The sequence below is a fragment of the Falco peregrinus genome, chromosome 8, assembly GCF_023634155.1.
Source record: "Falco peregrinus isolate bFalPer1 chromosome 8, bFalPer1.pri, whole genome shotgun sequence".
Taxonomy (NCBI): domain Eukaryota; kingdom Metazoa; phylum Chordata; class Aves; order Falconiformes; family Falconidae; genus Falco; species Falco peregrinus.
The window spans coordinates 57,137,392-57,158,168 of NC_073728.1; the positions used below are offsets into that span (position 1 = coordinate 57,137,392).

At 47.6% G+C, this 20,777-nt stretch overlaps 2 protein-coding genes across 2 annotated transcripts in view; both read right to left on the bottom strand.

Moving 5' to 3' along the window:
- CYFIP2 (cytoplasmic FMR1 interacting protein 2) overlaps positions 1-2,380 on the bottom strand; it is a 55,268-nt gene extending 52,888 nt beyond the window's left edge. Inside the window, 1 exon segment of the mRNA XM_055813021.1 lies at positions 2,222-2,380. The gene's annotated coding sequence lies outside the window, so the exon portion shown is untranslated.
- Positions 2,381-5,140: 2,760 nt separating this feature from the next.
- The window catches only part of ITK (IL2 inducible T cell kinase), a 33,582-nt gene continuing 17,945 nt past the window's right edge, over positions 5,141-20,777 (bottom strand). The window contains exons 4-17 of the mRNA XM_005231824.4: positions 20,330-20,458; positions 19,629-19,669; positions 18,663-18,814; positions 18,133-18,198; positions 17,890-17,944; positions 15,542-15,621; positions 14,756-14,892; positions 13,908-13,982; positions 13,036-13,207; positions 12,102-12,318; positions 11,305-11,369; positions 11,097-11,215; positions 8,282-8,439; positions 5,141-7,746 (exon numbers count right to left, since the gene is read on the bottom strand). Of these exons, the coding sequence (XP_005231881.2) occupies positions 7,675-7,746; positions 8,282-8,439; positions 11,097-11,215; positions 11,305-11,369; positions 12,102-12,318; positions 13,036-13,207; positions 13,908-13,982; positions 14,756-14,892; positions 15,542-15,621; positions 17,890-17,944; positions 18,133-18,198; positions 18,663-18,814; positions 19,629-19,669; positions 20,330-20,458 (1,538 nt within the window). The 3' untranslated portion in view covers positions 5,141-7,674. The remainder of the gene's footprint in view (positions 7,747-8,281; positions 8,440-11,096; positions 11,216-11,304; positions 11,370-12,101; positions 12,319-13,035; positions 13,208-13,907; positions 13,983-14,755; positions 14,893-15,541; positions 15,622-17,889; positions 17,945-18,132; positions 18,199-18,662; positions 18,815-19,628; positions 19,670-20,329; positions 20,459-20,777) is intronic.

Genomic DNA, 20,777 nt, shown 5'->3' on the forward strand with positions numbered 1-20,777 from the left:
GCAATGTAGAGAAGGTGGACATACTTCTGGTCACTTCCTAAGGATCTGCAGTTCTCCAGCTCTGATGCCCAGACCCTGGGTAACCTGGGAAAGTCACTTATTTATTTTTTCTCCTGTGATAATGCTTCTCCCTCCTACTCAAAACCAGCATCTAAGCAGTGGTCAGGAGCCATCCTGGCCCAAGTACCCCAGCAGACTGATATCTCAGGTGCGTAAAAGCGGAGCGTTTTCAGTACCAACTGCCTCACAGCAAGAGGAGGATAAATGCTCCTGGCCATCAATGTAGTTTTAGTCAACAACAGTAACTTCAGGCTGTAAAAGTTTAGTTTGACCCTTGCCTAAAATTCATGGGATTAAGTGTTTTAGGATGCACGTCATCAAGCCCTTCTCTCACACTTTAAGAATTACTTGTAATTGCAACCACCACCAGAGTCAGGGGGTTCTTTGCAGGAGCAAATAAAAAAAAAAAGCCAGGATAAGTTCAGCTGGCAGGGCTAGGCTCCTGCCCTCCACAGACACAGATGTTAACCATGAAATTACCGTTCCGATTAAAAAAGGATGCCAAACTGCACAACTCCTGAAGCTGTTTTTCTGTACCTCCACTCTACGTTTTCTGCCATTCCATTAGGGCTGAGTTCCAGGCATTTACGCTGTCCTTGTCTCTCAGCAACACAATTATTTTGGAATTTATTTCTTCTATAATAACTTCATCATTGTGTTTCAGGTGCCAAAGAAAGAGGATGAGGGCAGGAGGCTGGTATACAAAGCTACATTTCCAATATAGTTGAGAAATTTAGAGCAAGTTTACAAGCAAGCCCACTGCTGACAGTTAAAACGCTTCTTGGGAAATTAAATCATACAGGACAGCATTGTTAATAGTCGGCCAATTACTGATCTTCCAAAACCAATCTTCCTATTTTTCAGGCAAAGATGATAATTGTTCGTTAATAAAATTATTACCATGAAATCCGCACAGTCTGCTGTTTGCTCAAGAGACCCTGGTAAGAAAATGGAAGATTTTTTCCATATTCCTCCGGCTTTATTAATAACAATTAACTGTACAGGGAAAAGGAGGAAAGAATTCTCTTTTGCAGGGAAGTACACGGCTGGGCAGCCACCAAGGCGCCGGGCTCATCACCCACCTCAGTGACTAACCCCGGCAGCTGTCACCACGCACAACACGAGGGTGCATTTCCCTTCGGCCCGGGTGCGGGCAGGAGGTGCGGGGGCTTCAAGCCCCCCCGCCCAGGTCTGCTGATCCCCGCGGTCCGACCCCGCCGGGGCCCCGGGCGGCGGCAGATGGCGCAGGGGGCGCGCTCCGGCCCGGGCTCAGCCGGCCCCGTGCCCCGCAGCCCCGCGGGGGGCCGTGCCGTGCCGTGCCGTGCCGCCAGCCCGCGGGAACTGCCGGCAGAATCCAGCCGTTCCTCCGCAGGTGGGATGCGGCCGGCGCCACGCGTGTCCGGCCTCCTCGGGTGGCAAGTTCCGATACAAAGACACGCTCCCCGGGGCGCAGCGCGCTGCCGGAGACCCGGCGGCTGGGCAGGGATCGCTGCCCCCGGCTCCCAGCCCACGCCAGAGCATCGACCTGCGGGCGCAGCTCCAGCCCATCGCTCCCGACCCCGGCGCAGCCCCCGCCGCTCCCTCCTTCCCCCCGCCGCCCCCCGACACCGTGTTTTCACGCCGCGGCTGCCCGGGGGCCCCCCCCAGGGCCGCCCTCAGCCCCCTGCCCGGCGCCGCCGCTCCTCCGCCCCCCCCGCCCTGCGCCAAGCATCGCCGCGACCTCGGCTCGCCTGGGCGCCGCCGCCTGGGGCCTGCAGCGCCCGCCGCGCCCGGGGCTCGGCCCTTCCCCCGGCCCGGGGGCGCGGAGCCAGGGTGCGGGGATGCGGCGGGGGGGTAGGGGGGGATTTGCGCTATTTCCCCCCTCCCCCCGGCGCCTCGCAGCGGCTGCGGGAGGCCGAATGCTGCAGGTAGCTCTAAGCATTATGGGATACATCCCGCACATCCCGGCCCGCCCGGGCCTCCCGCCCTCCCTCCGCCCCGCGCCGGCCGCACCTGCCCCGCCGCTGCCCCCGCCGCCGCCCCCGCCGCCGCGCCCGGTACCCCCGCACACCCCGGGAGGGCGCGGCGGGGGCGCAGCTCCGCGCAGCCCGGGGGAGGAGGGGGGGGAGGGGGGGCAGGTGGAGGCCGCGCAGCCCCCCGCGCCCACCCCCGCTCCGCTCACCTGGCGCTCGGCGGGGCGCGATGCTCCGCACCGCGGGATGCTCCGCGCCGCCCGCACAAAGAGCAGGAAATGGCTGCAGCAAGTGCACTTCCGCGGCTCTCCGCCGGCCCCTCCGCACGGCGGCGGGGGGAGCCCCGGCCCCCGCCGCGGGAAGGGGCTGGAGCCGCGCGGGCGGCTCCTCCCCCGGGCAGCGCGGGGGATGCGCGGCGGGGCCGGGGGCCGTGGCCCCCCGCGGCGGGGGCGGCTGCGCTGGCAGCGGTGCTGCGCTGCCGGGGCGGGGGGGGGGGGGGGGAGGCCGCCAGCCCCCGCCCCGGAGAGCGGGGGAACGGGGCCGGGGGCAGCTGCCGAGGTCCCCCGGAGGCCGGGCGCTGGGTCAGCGCCTTTAGGTCCCCGGAGAGGCGGGGGCCGGCCGGGGCTGCCCCCCTGCCTGCTGCGGAGCTGGGTCTCGGGTGCTCAGCCCCGCACCCCCTGGAGCACCGCACCGCGGTCAGGCGTTAGGGCAGCCCTCCTTAGGGAGTGCGTGGAGAGCCTCGGGGCACTGGGCACGGTGGGGACCGAAACCAGGAGTCAGTGCCTTTGCTTAGAGCTCCAGGCCTCCTCCGAGTCAGCACTACAGCCTAAAGATCTTCCTTTTGGCATTTTTGGCATCTGCCACTTCTGCAGGGACAAGTTTCCAGCCCTTCTGCTCATGCCTGTTTTGAAACCTCCAATACAGCTCTTCAGGTCTACTGTGAAATCCCAGCCGGACCTCTCATGGCTTCCAGGGGAACGTGGCCTCACCGGGACTGATAGAAGCCCTGTATGGGGCCTTCATTCACTCATGTGCCTGCAGCCCTCTCAGCATCTCTTTATTCATTGACAGACATTGGTGGGTACCCAAGGACTGTTGAAAGCTTAGATACAGGTCTAGGTATATTCCCTTGGTGGCCCTGGCAGCGTCCCCTCCGTGACCATCAGTCTGTGCTAAGGGACTGCCGTCTGGCCCCTCCTGAGTTGGAGGGACCACCCCTGAGCCCTTAGAGACTGCTGCTCTGTCGTGCTAGTGTGGGGCTGAGCTTGCTGCCCATGGCTCCACAGGGAAGCTTGGATGCCAGCTTTGCACCATAGCTCAGCCCCTGTAAGGGGGATGGGTGCCATGGGCTGAGGGCACCGGGGGCTGCAAACTACAAAAGCAGCAAGATGGCCTTAGGAACTATCTTTGTTTTAATAGACAAGACCACACCTGAAAAAATCTTTGAATAGCATCTCCGGAGTAGACTCTTCTCCTTTCCCTGCATAGCATTTCTTCCATCTCACCTTTGACTGGAACATTTTGTAGCCATCATTCTTCTTTTTACCACTTATTACTTGTCAGAAGAATTCAGGAAGTGACCATTGTTACTGCAGATCCAAAAGATTTAATAGCTAACATTGCTCTGAGGCCATGGGTGAAACAAGGTCACTTCAAGAAAACTGTGGCAGTAGAAACTGTTGTGGATTTTTTTTTTTTTTTGGCACAGTTTAATCTGCTCCCATTATCAGCCAGGCTCAGTGTGATGGGAATTCCGTGAATGTTATGATATTATTTTAATTTTCTACTCTGTGTTGCTTCTACTCTGTTGTTAATGATAGAATAATAGAACGAGCTTCTCTGCATTTGTCCCGCAGACCTCCCAGCAGGCTGGGAAGAATGGTGAGGGGCAGGCCCCATACAGCTGCAGACACAGGAGTGTGTGCATCACCTGGTTGTGTGCGGAAGGGGGAGATAACGTGATGGTGGGGTGAGCTGAACAGATTACACACAAATTTGAAGTGGCTGCCAAGTGACATTTAGCAGAGCCGTTCACCTGAGTCCTGCTGTGCTGATGAGCTCAGCTTTCAGAGAGGACAAAGCCAAACATCTCACAGCAACATGTTCATTAAAAAAATGTTTCAGGAAATTCTAGATATTTTCAGGCCTGATTTTATGGTAATTGCCCACTGGAACAAGAGCCACCAACCCCCACATCCCCGGGGTGACCAACACAAGCCCAGGAAGGAGCTTTTCATGGCTATTGGTGCTGCCCTCCAGCCCCTGGTGTCCACTGAGAAGCACCAGCTGCTCCTTCTAGATGAGGTTAGTGCTTGGTTGCCTTTTCCTAGCTGGAATGCCAGCCTGGATGGGCCAGTGCCCGGCCAGCACAGCAGCAGGTCAGGGATGCACTGGGACAATGCCCTGGGCCTCGGCTCTGGCCAAACGTGCACCGCAGCCATTGCACCTACTGCCTCTGATAACCAGCGGGCAAAGGTAGGGACAAACACAACCTCCCACCTTTCTGAACTACAGCCGGAGAGGGTTGAACTGGCAGAGGGGGAATGGCGTAAACATTCAGCATGTGGCAAAGGCTTTCCAAGGAGACGGGGAAGGGGTTATTCGCTTTGCAGCAGGAGGGTGATATTCTCAGCTCTGCTTTGTGGTGAACGTGTCTAGTTAAGCCATGTGAAGGACACAGGGGAAACTTGCCATAGAAGTTGCTGGGGTGGGAGAAGACCGTGTTAGTGTCATGCATTATCACAGCACAGCACTGGCCTTTGGAGATTCATGAAGTCCTGTGTAAATAATCACAGGGAAGCACCCTTTGGGAGCACTGAAATATTACTCACCCCATTTTACGAAGATTCAGACAATTTCAAGCCACCACAATGGATGTTTAGACTTAAAAATCTGTGTCCGCATAGTAAATTACCCAATTTGCAGAGATTCTGAATACTTCCTACCCCCATAAACCCAGCACATAACCTAACCCCTGAACATAGCCATAGTTCTGGGGTATTTCAGAAAGCCAGAAGAAGCCTGTTTGCTTCTTGGGGGGGAGGATTTGGCGAAAGAGCAAGCTGTATGATTGTAAGTACATGAGGATGGTTTTTGCGTTTTTGCTAACATACGGTGAAAGCCACAGCTGGGACTCAGCAATTTTATTGTTTGTAAAATTACATATCAGGTACATAGAAATACTGCAAAAGAAAACTAAACATAAAACATTAAAATATTATTTTGTGCGACACTCTCCAGCTAATAAATATTACATTTATCTCATCCAAATATAAATATAATCTCAGAAATGTTACCTAGTGGAGCAATATTGCTGCTACTTAATAGCAACCTTCTCAAGCTTGACAGACTCCTGGTTCCTCCAAGGATGGAGGGGGTAGCAAGCCAGAAGCTTAACTTTGTGAGCCTACAGATACCCCTGCCACAGGGTGTCTGTGCTCAGGGGAGAATTGTTTCAGAGTATCTTCTGGTTGTACGGATTGTCTAAGTGCAGTGGAGTGGGGCAGAAAATAGGATTATGGCCAGCTGTCCTCAAATTTAGCTGCAGATGTGCAGTTTAACATGTGTAGGGCTACTGAAAACTTCACTGGCTAAATGCCTAATTTAGCATCGCTGGAATAGGACAACAGGCTAACTCAGGCTAAAGGATGAGAGGGACAAAGAGAAATGTAGTTTAAATTCACTGTAGACAAAAATTCAAAATCTGTTTATAGATGCTAATAGTCCATATGTTGGTTCAGACTACCAAGAGATTATGACAGCAATCCTGATTTGAAGGTAGCACTCTGATCCTGCATTTAGGATTGACAACCTCGAGTCTGAATGTTAGGATTCTCCTTGCCTGGAAGAGTCATTCTGCATGGCGTTTGTAGGAGTAAACCAACGAAAATAATGTGGAATCAAAGCAAGGTGGGAAGATGTATAAGGCAGGAACTAATGCGTTGCCCATATCCATACACCTGAAAAGACATTCTGGCTCCTAAAAGCTACCCTAGAACCACGGGTCTGAAAAATATAAAAAAATAAGCCTCCTTCTAGGAAGAAATAGTTTGACACAGGATATGTGACATCATGGGATTACATTATTTCCTTGTTCCATTTTTGTTGGCAAACATATTTGAACCTGGCTTCTGTAATGATGATGAGAGATTGCTGCTGGAAGTTTGCACCTCACAGTTTTTGTAACTGCTGTTATGTAAGGTTTACCCATACTCTCACCTGCCCAGACAGAGAAGCATCAAAAGTACATACTGCATATATGCACATATCGTCTGTGAGTCCTCTTGACTTCTCTAATTATTGTTAATGCTTAGCAGAAAGTCCTGATTTTATTTACAAACTCTGCAGGAGACCAACACCCACACTTTCAGTTTTCAGGTCAGTTACGTCAAAACAGTGTCTCTGCCTTGTGGTGAAAATGCAGATTTTAACTGAAATACCAGGAGATCAATATTGTTTATACCTTTTTCTGCTGTCACCACACAATGTGGAACTCCTCACGGAGTTCCCAGGCAGTCTATTCGCATAGGACTTTTTCTTTGTTCAGCCCCTCTGTTCACAGAAGAGATGGAAAAGTCTTTACTTGTGATGATTCAATCACTCTTTGAAGTACAAGAAAACTCTTCTCATTATCACTGGTGCACTGAGCACATATTCTGCATGTTTTCTCCTTGTGGCTACCCTTCTGAGCCCTCCGGCTCCTTCCTTCCAAACACACCAGTTCAGGAGTAGGTTCCTGTACCTTTCACAGATAAACAGATCCTGGGATCCTGTCTTGTCCTGGACTGGAAACTGCTCAGTCCTCCATACAAACAAATTGGATGGAGATCATGTATTTATCTTCTGATGCAGAAAGACTGAAGAAAAAAAAATACAGACTTTCAGCTGTGACTTTCCCCCTCCAAGAATGTCTCCATTTTCATCAGAACCATATTTCCCCACTCACTACACAATGCAGTTTGAGAGAATTTCAAGACTCTTCAACACGTTGCTTTTTCCTTTCCTTCCTTACAGACTCGCTTGCACATGCAGACACCTCTTCAGTTTACTGGGTACCAGAATCCTGTTCCTGTTATGCCACAGCTTCAGACAAAATCATGCAAGGGGAGAACAAAACCACCTTGAAATCAGAAAAGCATCGGAAATGCAGTCACTAAATCCAGCCTGTTCCCATGCGTCCCAGGCGTATTCCTGTTCAGAGCTTTCAGGTCCAGCCCACTCTGAATTAGAGTGCCATGAAAATGTCTGAATGTTCCTCCTCAGTTAAAGACAGGTTGTTTTTTTTTTTCCCCAGGGAAGATCTCCATTTGGGAGTTCACAGAACTGGAATAGCAATGTCAGGTCTCTTAGTTTTGAGGCTGTCTCTTCAGGAAAAATACACTTGCTGGATTGTATGGCTCAGGACTCTGTGCTCAATTGCTGCTTTTGCTTGCAAGATGCAAACCATATTCTTGGCCAAACCAGAGCCTGTGTCTGTCTAGGGTCTGGAAGATCTGGGGATATCTTGTCTGTCTGGAAGTACCAGCCTCTGCCCTCTCCTTCTCCCCAGGCATATGGCAAGAGTCTATGGTGAGAGGATTCCTGTTAATGCTTTGCGTGGGGAAAATCCAGCCATCTGCCCTCTCAGGACTCTCTTAGCTTCGCTTAGTGGCTGGTGCCATAATTACAGGTCAAACTCAGAGATTTCACTCAGCTGATACAGCAGAACAGAAAAGGATGGCCGGTCATCTTTCCTCTGAGCAGGAGAGAGAAGAGAGAGGGAGGACATGAATGTCAGCTTGAGAGGAATGGCAAGGTTAAGAAGGAAAAACTTGTGAAGAAACTGATTCTCCACAAAAATACAATCTATTGTTGTAGAGAAAGTGCCAACAGAAGAATGAGCTTCCTTCTCGGCAAGGTTTCTTTTCTGCTAGCAGTGAATTTTGCCTAGTGGATGCCAAGTACCTTGTGATGGATTGGCTGTCATTTCTACCATCACTGTTCAAACTCAGCCCCGCAGATCCGCAGCTTTGTCAGGAAGCAAACTGTTGAATTAACCTAGTTAGGTGCTTTACATAGACTTCTCAGTCAACTCACTATAGAAACAGCAGCTTAAATAAAAGGCAAAGAGCCTAAGGTTTGCTTGCTAGTGCAGATGAAAGCTGCAGAGTGCTTCACCCCCAGGATTTTATGTTGTGTTGGCATGCGAAGTGTATACCTCCCTCTCCTCCTAGAAGCCAAGGGAACTGGGAAGTCTTTGGGAACTGGGGCTCTCCCATTACAATACTAACCATCTTCCAGCAGTGGCTCATGACCTCATAAATCGCCTTGGAGGCCAGCCTGGGTTTGTAGAGCCGAAATCCTGCATTGATTTCTTCCACCACTTCTGCATTGGTGCGATTCTCATAGGGGATTTTACCTTCACTGAAGACCTCCCACATCAGCACTCCTAAAGCAAACAAATCAGGAAAATTACAAAGAAGCGAACAAATCCTTGGCAGGCCCACGACCACCTTCCACCTGCTCTTCTCTGCAGCTCAACACTGATGTCTGTTACTTGGAAAAGCATTTTTACTCGGATTCTCAGTCCACATCTGAAAAACCAGGCCCTAACACAGCTGTACAGTTGGAGGATGCCAGCTAGGATCTCTGCTGGGCACTGGGCTGTGTGGGAGTACCAGTCTGGTCACTGCAAGTTTGACCTCTCTGCATCTCGCTTCATGATAGCCTGGCATGACATGGATGTCTTTCCCCGTGAGTCAGAGGAAGCCTAAGCGTGTTACGTGTCAGAAAGCAGAGCAGTGTCATATGTCTTCTCACAAATTGTGAGGAAGAGAGAACGCTTGTGCACGTACTCCATCCAGATGTGTAATCTGGGAAGGAACCTGCTTTTTGTCACTGATTCAGTGTATCTATTTTTAATTCCAGTTAGTCACATACAAAAGACATGCCACTGATGTTCCTGCCTGCAGTGTGTCCTACACCAGAATCTGCTTGTATTTTAGTGAGACTCAGGAGCAAGAAAGCAACATGAACTGCTCCGTTCCTGTTAGTCAGCTTAGCCTCAGTACTGGGAACTCCTTGCCTGTAAAACATCCCAGGTGGTGTATTTACTGGGGTGAATTCACATGCAATGACAGTGGAATTTCAAAGGATTGCAGCGCCTTTTTCCTCTTTTCCTGAACAGGCAAATGTTTTCCTACGGTTACTCTTCAGAAGCAGAAATTATGCTTCCCTAGCATGGTGGAAGAGAGACAGGCAAAGACAAACAGCCTGTGGAATACATTACGGTTGGCTACTGGACCAGAGAGGCTCTGCAAATGGAGTGAATACAAGGCATCTGTGTTATTATTAGGTTTAATTCTTTGGTCACCTAATGTGACTGACTTGGTATGTGTTCACATTGCATTAGAACAGGGAGACAGACAGAGAAGGCTGATCTGAAATATGAGTTGTGTAACTCCACAGTCAACTTGGCTAAATAACGTCTGCTTTCCAGCTTTGAATTCTTCACATAGGAAGACGCATAGATACTGCAGCTCCTCACCAATGGTATCGGCTCTACTGAGGAATAAGCAAAGCAGGTGTACTCCCCCAGCCTGCGGATTCCTGCTCTGGGAATTTCTCACACTCATTTTGTTCTCCTGGGCACAGCAGGATTTCAGGCCTGGTGGAAGAGATGAATGGGCTGCAGAGAAGCGGAGCAGAAAGCTTCTCACAGTCATGGGACCATGACATGACAGAGGAATCCTCTTATGCAAACCCCACTGGATGGGGAGATAACAAGTCTGACAGATGTACAACACTGCTGTCTGCACATTTCACAAAGGACTGACCAATGCAAACAAATCTCACTGGCATTTTACTCAGCCCTGAAACTGGAGCGAGACAATTTCCCCAGGCTTGGCATGACTGTAAATCAAACCGAGCACCCTTTTGGAAGCATCTGGCTCTCAGTGTACAGGCCAGTTTCTGATTTGTGAAGCAGAAGAACATCCTTACCAAAGGAGCATCTCTGCCCGTGTCACCGCCACTTTGCTGTGAGCTGTCACAGAGCTCCACTGGCACACGTTGTCCTCTGTAATTACGTAGTGAGTGCTGACAGCCTCCCCCACATGCCAGGGGACACGGAAGGAGGAATGGTGCTCTCTGAAGCATCTCCGGGTTGGGTTTGTGAAGGCAGTTGCGTGGGTCTGAGCACCCAGCTCCCACTGTGCTGCTGGTATATAAACCGCCACAGGAACGCACAACTTCAGCCACAGCAGAAGGCAGTAAAGGGTGAGCGAAGCACAGAACTCACAGGCACGGACTAGCAAAGGTTATAATCCTGCATTATTTACTGCTAGGCCCGGAGCTGAGTGGCACCCCATTGACTGTGTGCTGTGCACAGCACACTGCACCGATTCATTCTGCAGCACCGCAATTTGCATGCTAGCTGGAGATGGGCCAGATACATCAGCGTGCCAGATCAACAGGGCAGCGGATAGCCTTTGTTATCTCCAGCGCCGATGACTTTGGGGGAAAAAATATACAATGTCTTTTCTTATCTATGGAGGTCCAGAAGAGAGACCAAAGAACAGATGCAAGTCATAAAACAATGCATTGGGGAGCAGGAAACGAGGTGAGAAAATGTGAGCAGTGAAATAATATTTTCAGAACGGCATAAAGCAAATGGAATCAGCAGAGCAAACTTGGAAAGGCAGAGAGTTTGGTGCTTCCACCAGTGCCCAGGACTGACGTGCAGAGAGATGGAGTGCCTAAATGTCTTTCCTTTCCTTTCCTTGTATAATCTTGTCAGTGACTCTCCAACCTTTACTTGGACACGCATGCTATGTCAGCGTGAAGTAGAGTTCATTATTTGGTATTATAGAGCATTGCACAGGTATAATATATTAAATGGGCAGTATTTGCAGTGTTACAAAGTATCTAGGTAGTTTACTATTCTTTCTTTCACTTAAATGATTCAGGCTTGCTTTTCTAAGCCATTATTCAGGCAAAACATCCTTGGAGCCCAGAGGATGTTGTGTTAGGAGGATTTACTTGAGCCCCCAGGTTTTCTGACCTGGCGTTTGTTGATTTTTTTCCATTCTGACAAGAGTTTCTTACCAAATGACCAAACGTCAGATTTGGTGCTATAGTTGCAGTAGGAGAAAACCTCTGGAGCAGACCACTTGACTGGAAACTTGGTACCTGTGGAGCTGGTATACTGATCATCAAGGACAATCCTGGAAAAAGAAAAGAAGGGAGCGTGCTGAGTAACCCCACCATCCCATGACAGCCCCACAAAGAGCATGTGCAGCCCCGTCAGCGTTACCTTGACATCCCAAAGTCGGACACTTTGACCACGTGGGATTCTCCCACCAGACAGTTCCGAGCGGCCTGCAAGAAAGGAAGGTGCAAAGGTCAGAGCTGAAAGACTATCACAGCCACTGAGCTGCTTTTATCCTGGCAGAGCAGATAGTGCTTAAAAAAACAGAGCATCAAAGTGACATCGTACCGTACAGAGAGGGAGAAAACCTGAGGTTCTTATGCTTTCTGTACATTTTACAGCCAGCATGTTTCTGTCACCACAAAAGCTGTTCAACCATCAGTCTGACTTGCAGGTTCTTGTTGCCCAGAAAAAGCAGAGAAAGACCCTAAAATATCCACAGCTACTCACAGTCCTTGCTCCCCTAACAAAACAGCAGCAGTGACTGATGCAGCTTGATGGAACACCATGTAATTAAAAGTATCTTATCGGCAATGCATATTTACGTGTATGTTAGAACAGGTCTTTTAGGCATCTTTGCTGATTTTAGAGATGAAGAGTGGTCAGTACCCAGGAACTGTGGGAGCTGAGGCTCTCGGGGAGCAAAAGAGTCCACTCACAAAAAGAGACAAACTTTATGTCCTCATTTCTTCTCTCCCAAACACAATTAAGGGAAATAGATTAACCAGTGCTCCAGGGGATATTTTTTTTTTCCTTCTTCCTAAAGTATTGATGGTGCCTCTGCAATACAGGCAGAAACTGGATCCCCTGTCAACAGATAGGCAGGAGGAGTGTGAAAGCTGAAGTTAACGAAGGGAAAAGCTCAGCTGGAGCAGAGAAAAGTCTATGTGGGACCAATGTACCAGGTCTCTGTGGATGACAGAGTTTTGTTCCAGATAAGCCATTCCTTCACACACATCTTGGCACATCCCCAGCAGGGTTTCCTTTGAAAAACTACCCCGCTGGCTCCTGAGGTAGTCGGACAAGCAGCCGTTCTCCATGAACTCAAACACCAGGCTTATGGGAGTGTTCTCAAAGCACACGCCATAAAGTTGGACTAGCTTGGGATGAGACAGCTTCCTGTAGGATAGGGAAAGAAGGAGGAAAAGAGGCTGAAATAGGCTCAGTGCCTTCTATCCTTACAGCAGGTGTGTTATATACGGCCGCCTATGTCACCCTGCTGCACCCCTCTCTCTGCACAGGCCAGCTATGAAAGCAGAAAGAAGAAAATGTGTAGACCAAGTCTAACATCAACTAGCAGTAAGAATCATCCCATTTTGATGGTAATGGTCACCAAAAAACTTTTCTGCATGGGAAATCATCCAATCAAACAAAAATAAAATCAATTTCTCTCTATTTTGAAGGGAGGGAAATGTAAAAAATACAAACAAAGTAAAAAATCCCAAAGAGAAGTATTTTCAGTTGTGGAAAGAAAAAAAAATTGCAGGTAAGGTTTTCCAATAAAATTTCCCTCAAGTTTTAAGAGATTTCTCCATCTAATTATTTTTGACAAAAGACAACCTTGCTCCCCAAAACACACCATCAATTAACCCTGCCTTCCAGAACAGCAGAGATCTGGAAGACCACAGACTTAGAAGCCCAGTAATTCACCTACACTTTGAATTGCCTTCCTTTGTAACCACCAGAGCTCACCAGTCTCTTTCTATACTATTTAGATACATAGTAGATAATCCAGGTTTAAATTCCCCAATCATATTCCTGAACATGATCACAACACCCTGGCTCAGTCGTATGAATACTACAGGGACTGATTTTCTTGGTGAAGCTACTACTTACATCAAGACTTTAGCTTCCTCGATGAAATCCTCTTCAGACATTGCTCCTTCACGAATGGTCTTTATGGCTACTTTTGTCTTCTCCAGCAGGTAGCCAAGGTAGACCACCCCAAACTGACCACTGCCAATTTCCTGTACACAGGTGAGTTCGGAGGGGTTAATGACCAATTTTCCTGTTGATTGTAAGGGAGAAAGGGTAAGGCTCTAGCAGTAAAATGTCAAACAAAAAGCTTTTGTGGGTTAAACGCTGGGACAGGACTCAAAGTGAGACTTTCTGGCTCCCCTTCAAATTGTCTGTCTGACCTTTGGCAGCTCCTTTGCCTAATCTGTGCTGCAGGTCATGTTCAGCAGTAGGGACAACAACATCCCTTTTTTTCTCCATTTGTCTTGCCTATCCAGTTCTTCAAGGAGGATTGTTTCTACCTCGCATATGTGCACTACCGAGCACCACATGGTTTTGAGTTTCTTTGATGTCTCCAAGAGTTATAATAAAGATGATACCAGCAAAATCCTTTAGACGACAATACGCAAATGAAGGCATCTTTCAGGAGGGACTCAACTTTCATCAAGTTTTGCTATGCTCTTACTCCCATCACCTTTGTTCAGCATTCATTTTAGTATTTAATGTTGACTTCATTGAGACCCTGGGGTTCTCATCACCTCCCTCAAGGCACCACAGGATCAGTTCATTCAGTTACCAGTGGTAATGACAAAGATATTAATCTAGTGAATAGTGCAGTGTAAAGATCTGAAGAAGGCTATTTGTTATGGTGATAGCCACATGAATATTCATCAGTATCCACAGGGATATTCAGGATCACCCAGCTAACCAGTGAGGAGTGTGATTCCCATATAGTCATGAGAGTGCCATACCATAGCTCAGCCCGGCAGTGATCGGGGCCTTTTTTCTCCAAGAAGAGACCGCATACCTCAAACGGGTGACAAGACCTGGACAACAAAGGACAAGGTGAGTTCTAGTTATTGTCACAGTCATGGGGAGTGTGGCTGTCATTGCCCCAGGAGGCAGGCTGGGTGCTGGAAGCAGATGTATTGTACTGAGTTCTCAGCTCCACTTGAGGGCAGCTGAACCTCTACCCAGACTGAGATTTCCTGCCTGCCAGAAGGAAGCAAATTCTGAGCAGTTTCAGCTTATTTTCCATTTGTACTCTGCCAGCAAATGTGAGCTATGAGTCTGTTAACTCTGATGAAATTCCAAATGGCACCTTTTATTTGTATTTAGGGTCATTGTGAAGTCCAGGGTTTCCCTTGGTACTCCTGGACTATAGGGATGGGAGTCTTTGGTCACTGCCACGTCTGGCTATGGATCTTGGCTATGTTCCTAACTTTGTGTCAAATCAAGGCACAGGGATATATCACCTCTTGGGAAGAAGGCCCTGCAGCGTAATTCAAACAGGCAGCTTGGTCTGGCAGTGGTGACATACCCCCATGGGCTCCCAGGAATGAAAGGGCTCTCTATAGTATGTCATTGCCATCTGTGCTGGTCATAGTTAGCTTTGGAAGGATGAGCAGAATGAAGATGTAATGCTGGAAGGTGGCCGTTTTCCTGCCGTCCAAGTGCCAGGATAAGTGGAAGAAAAGGTGATGCCATTTAACATTTCATTAGAAGGACAGAGGCCTTGGGAACTTTCTTTCATTTAAAACAGTCACCTGGCTGCATGGTAAAAGAGCAGCTTCCCTGGGCAGCATCAGCCTTCACTCACCTCCCGCATTGTGCTGGTGGTAGTTGATGAGTTCGGGGATGCAGTCAAACACGTGCTTTTCTGCCAAGTAATAGCGCTTGGGAAAGTCAGTTGTCTCATTGATGTGATAATGCTTTATAACGGGGTTGTTATCCGTGCTGAAAAAGAGGCGGTTTTCTTTGAGGAAAAGCAGGTTGCAGCAAAAAGACAGGAATCTGGGGTATAAATGGAGGAGGAGCAAGCAAGCAAAGGGGAAAATCTTCCCTACACAGAACAAATGGGGGAGGAGCAAGGGGTGAGCAGCAGTTGCTAAGGAAAGGTGTGTGTGTACATGTATGTTCTTCCTCTCACTCATAGATGGTCTCATCTCTAGAAAGGCTGAGGTTTCCCTCTAAGTGTAGGCTGAGTGCTAAGTTTCTCTGCCTCTTCGTTCTGAAACAAAACTTTCTGCCCCATCACTGAAACCCTTTCACTTATATCACCCATCTATCATGAGTCCAGCCCAAAGTTCACGTTGATCCTACTGACACTTCAGCTGGGAAGACCATTGCATCAAAACGACAACCCCGGTGATGCCTAAGTCACTAGTCATAGGCACATCTTTCGATGCAGGGGGAAGCGGAGCCTTCGGTTCACTTTGCGAATGGCAGCTAACTCTTCTGCCTTTTTTGGAAGTGTTTTCCTCTATCATTTTCATGAGCCTTCTGCTCCCTCTTCATCATGCCAAAACAACTACGGTGATTACGCTCTCACAGAAGCCATTTCATTGATGTAATTGATACGAAAAGCTGCTGAGCTCAGCTGTACCTTAATGCTTTGGTGAAAACAGAGACTGTGTACATGCCAGGCTGCCTCGAATCTCTCACCATGAAGGCACCTTCCCTGCCCTGTAAGGGGAGCAAAGGAGAGAAAACTGGTTAGAAGTATAATGGAAAAAAATTAATGAAGTGGGCTGGGGGCAAAGCTCTGCTCCTTTCAACTCTGTCTGCTCAGTCACGAGGATGCGCTAAACATGCAGGGAAAAACCAGAGCCACCAGCCAGCTGGCAAAGCTTGGGCTGTTCCATGCACAGCTCTGATGGCTGCCCAGTGCCTGCAGGTACACCCAGCTGGTCTCTCTTGGGTGCTATGTATTTTTAGCTCAGTTTCCTGAGGAAATGAGACTTATGCGCTTGTTCTGAGTATGTGTGGGTGTGGGTACACGAGCATGTGCCTTTCTGTCCCTCCAAGCCTTTCCTCTAGAAAATTTCGAACCCATTGATTGCCTTCAACCGTATCTGACACAACACCGGTGATATTAATTTCATGCAAGTTTAACGAAATGTGCGGCTAAGTAGAAAGTTAAACCCGTTTGAGTGCCCTCCATTGAGAGAGCAGCTACAGAATGAGAGTACAATCTATTCAACACTATACACAACAACCATATGGAAGTGTATGAAAGATAATTTACCAAGGTATCACAAATGGGAAAAGCTTGGACAAGAACTTGCCCTTTCATAAGTGCCCCAGCCATCCAGCATCTAAACCTAAATGTGTAGGAAAGCAGGCTTCCTCCACTCTGGCACTCACAGAACAATTTTCCTTTCTAATTTTTCACTGTAATTGTTTTCTACGCATCTGAATGCTAAAATGTATCATAGGTCATGATCCTGCAGATACTAATGGATCAGAAGGCAGAAGAGAAGATTTAACATCACAGTTTGGATGTAATGTACTGTGCTGACTTATACATTACTAATAAACAATACATTTTTCTTCTGTTTGCAGATAAAGATGCTTTTCATCTGGCATCCCAAATGCCAGATTATTTCATTCCCTCCTTTGCTTTACATGGTAGATTTCCTCCATTTTGTATGTCCTCTATCCACCCACCAACACTTGATGCAAACCTGATCCACCAAGCACACCCTGCCTTGGTTTCCTTCCCACCTCCTCAGCAGACTAGTTCAGTTCCAGGTGAGCACAGGCTGAGACCACCACTGCATCCTCTGCTGAGGAACTGCCGACTTCCAGTGTGCAGCTCTGCCCAGATGGCATCAGGCCACCGAGCTATACACTTTCCTGGGTTGTCTCTTCAACGCCTGTCTGCTCAGCACCTACCATATCTGCACTATCAGTATCTAGCACAGGGGAGCTCTAAAAATGGTCTCCAGGTGCAGAAGCACCTGTATAATGCGCTGTGAGGGCTTTATGACTCCCCTCTAGCAGCGTGGGCTTGCTTGCACAGGTAGGCAAGTATTGGAGACAGCATCCTGACTGAGCCACTTTGAGCTCTGTCCTTGCCCTTCCATCTCACTTGACAGCAAGCCTGGCCGAAGATCACTCATGAGCTTGGCCACATCTCCAGGAGGAACCGTGTGAACCAAAATTCTCTGCAGCCACACGGGTGTAGTTGCCACAGAGAAGTTGCGTTGGTAGGACCAAGAGGAAAAATGCAATAACTAAACCATGTGTGGCCACATCCTGTAGGAGTTTATAGGAACTAAAATAATTTTTCAAACCACACACAAAAGCTTTTATTTCTATAAAATACTATAATTCCAAGAAAGAACACTTTATTCAGGTCTCCTGCTAGTGTAAGGCCTGGTTTAAAAACTACGGTTGTATTTGTGTGGAAAATATGAACAACAAGTTTATTCTTTTTATTTTCACTGCAGTCTTCACTGGAAAACTCTGGCTCAACTGAAAAATTAAAGATGCGTGCTCACATGCACACACACATACAAAACTAAAAAAAAACCCCAAACCCATACTTTTGGCTTTCACCCAAAATGTTTGAGCAGGAGATTGGTTAGATTTTCAGAGAACTACTGGCATCCGCAGGCCTCCTGCAGAGACAGAAAAGATGAGCTAAAATCGTGGTTTTCAGTCGACACAGAGTTCTGAAACAGGGTTTTCATTAGCCCCAGTTCCTGGCTGTGTTTGACCAAAGAAGGATGGCACAGCCCCCTGCCCACGCTCAGCTGCTGCGGAGGTAAAGGGGGGTTGCTAGTGGTCCTTTCTTTTGCATCGCACACCAAGAACAGCCAAGGACAGCCTCACAGCGGGAACCCCGGGTTCAGCTCTCTTCTACACAAAGCAGCCCTCGCCGCCTTCTCCTCATTTGCATTAATTAATAATTAATTATGATTGCCCATCGACCCCGCACTAGTTTACCTCATCCTTGAGGAGTGTTTCTGCTTTGCTTCTGCTGATGTTCTTATTGTACCATCTGAAAACATCAAAAGAGTCCAAGTCAGCATTTCTAGGCTAGTAAAATTTGTGCTGAAAAGCTTCCGAATCGAGTGACCCCAGCGCTAGCGGCAGCATGTTATGTGGGATAGGGACATTTGAGGCTTTTAGCTTCTAAAACAAACACAGGGCAATTAAGGGTACAAGAAAAACATAGGCAGAACTTACTCATATATTTGCAGATTCTCGGGTGATTTTTCCACCAGGTAGCTACTTGGCACATAGCCTTCATGCCTGTGAAAATGCGACACAGCATGAGTGCACTAGACAGACAGGATTTTCTCTGCATCTGTGGGAGTCAGCCCTGAAAGATTTGCCTGCTCTTTGCATGCTAGAAATGCTGGTTGTTATGTATTTAGTAGGGTTACTGGAGAAGGAAACAACCGATTGCACCTCGAAGCTTGGAGAGTTTCACAATTTTCACAATTTTTTCCCCGCGTGTGTATGACAGCAAATATCAGCCTAAGCTAAGGACTGTTTATTTTTTCTAAATACACTTTCAGATCCTTTTCTTCATCTGCCTGAATACAAGCAACACCAAAAGGAAGAAAGCTACTGTGAATAACCTTCCATCACTTTTTTCCTGTATATCAGAGGATGCTTAACAAAAGTTGTGCAAGAGGCCAGCATATATGTTCATGGAAGAACAAACTGGATTTAGAAAGGATTTGTAAATTGGCTGTTGGAGAGAGACTTACCCATTCTTATCTTGAATTAGCCACCAATGTTCCTCAGAGCTGTCAATCACATAATATTCCTCGTTATATTGTAACGTCAGCTCCTGTGGATTCTGGGCTTCATAGTCATATATGGCTATGACTAAGGCTTCCTTTGGGTCTAGCAACAATTTCTGCACAAATTAGGCAAAAGACTCATCATATTCATGTTCACGTTCACATTCGCATTCACATTCACAAAAAACAATGGCATGCTCTCTAAAATGGTATTTCCCTGGTAGCAGCGGTGTTCTCTGGGTTCAAAAGCCCCAAAGCTAGACGTCAGAGCATCTAGTGGGGTATGGTGGCAACATGAGAATTTTTAGCACTTTCAGATAATTTCATACAAAAATTTCAGTTGCACAGAAAACAGTTATCTACTCCTTCTTAGGGCAGGATTACCTCTGTCTGATCCGTTCTTCACAGATGCTTCCTAAAGTCCTCTTAAAAGCCTCCAGTGATAAAATCTCCATGGCTGCCTGAGAGGCACTTGCCTCCGGTAAGGCACCCAGCCCTAACAGCCACCCTGCTTCTCCCTTCTTATTAAATAAGCCAATGACATTTTATTCCATCCACAAGTGGTTTGGGGAAAATCACTTCCCTGTTCCTCTTCACAGCAGTATTTCTCATATCACTCCTACTTCCCCACTTACCCTTTCTATAGATTAAAAAAAATGCAGTTGAAGCTTCACTCACCATTGGAAAGCTATTTGTGAAACCAAGCTCCCTGTGCAGGACTGAACCTAACTCTAATGGGGTACTGCTAGTTTATAGCTTATAATAAATTATGGAAAATTTAAGAGAAAAACCCAGGGAATGTTATCAGAGGTGATATTCTACATGACTGCACCACGGTGAACCTCAATGAGGATCTATTCACCACCCACTGCTCGTTAAACACAGAGGACAGGGCACTAAGGCTGGCTTAGCGTGCCCCACGGCACTCACCCAGTTATCTTCAGGAGTGGGAGGAAGAGGCTTCTTCGAGGCTAAAATGAGATCAAGAAAAATAATTTCAAGTAGATCTGGACAAAACCAGGGGAGAAACTATCCAGGTAATGAACTGATAAAAGTGATACAAACGCAGTGAACAGCAAACCTTGGTCTGTTAGAGCAAGGCGTGCCAAGAGCCTGCACCTACGCAGCGACTCCACCACGCAGCATGGGTTTGAAATGGGTACAGATTACTTCAGGAATCACCCCGATACAAGGTAAAAGTGTCTCGGGTGAAGAATGATTGACTAACATGCTTTTGCAGGAGGCAAAGTAAAGATTATGCTTGGCCATTGAAACCACAGAGGAAATACAATTAGGAAAAAATAGGACACACAGGGTTGAATGCATATATCTTAATAAAGCTGTTATTATGGCTTATTGACTGACCGCAGCTGATCAAGTTCTTAGTTCTCCATCTCATTCCAAAGACACCTCTAAACATCACACAGAGGAAGATGTTAATTCAAAACAAAGAATGCCATATGCAATAAAAGATAAGCCAGAATATCCCAAGAAGACAGCAGCATATCTCCTGACAGAAATGGAAAAGCAACACAATATTCTTTGACGTTCTGTACATGACAGATTCAATCTTTTACTTCTGTGAGGAATAAATATTTTAAAGATTAGGATGGTCTTAACAAATCCCATACCATTTTTGGTGGGGTCATACTCCACACAGCCAGCTGCCATCTTCTCTGTCTGAGCACAGCATCTCCACTTGCCATCTATCCAAAAGTCTGGGTGGCACTTTGAAACCAAATTGTTGTTGCTTCTGATTTCTGGAAAATATTAGGGGAAGAAAAAGAAGGGGGAAAACGAATTTATTTGCATTCACATCAGCTCTGAAAGTTGTCTGGAACTGAATGGAAATAATCTGCACTTTAAAGAAGCTTCTTAATCTTGTCAAACCAAGCTTTGGTGAATATTATCAGCCTCCTCCATTAATGTTTTCCTTTCTCCTGAAAGGAGTGAATGCCACCATCGATGTGGAGATCGATGTGGAAGAATAGCCTTCCTGCTGGTGATGGAGCCCCTACCTCTACTGTGGGAGAAGAGAATCCTGCCAAGGTGACTTTCTCTTTAAACTGATAAACACCA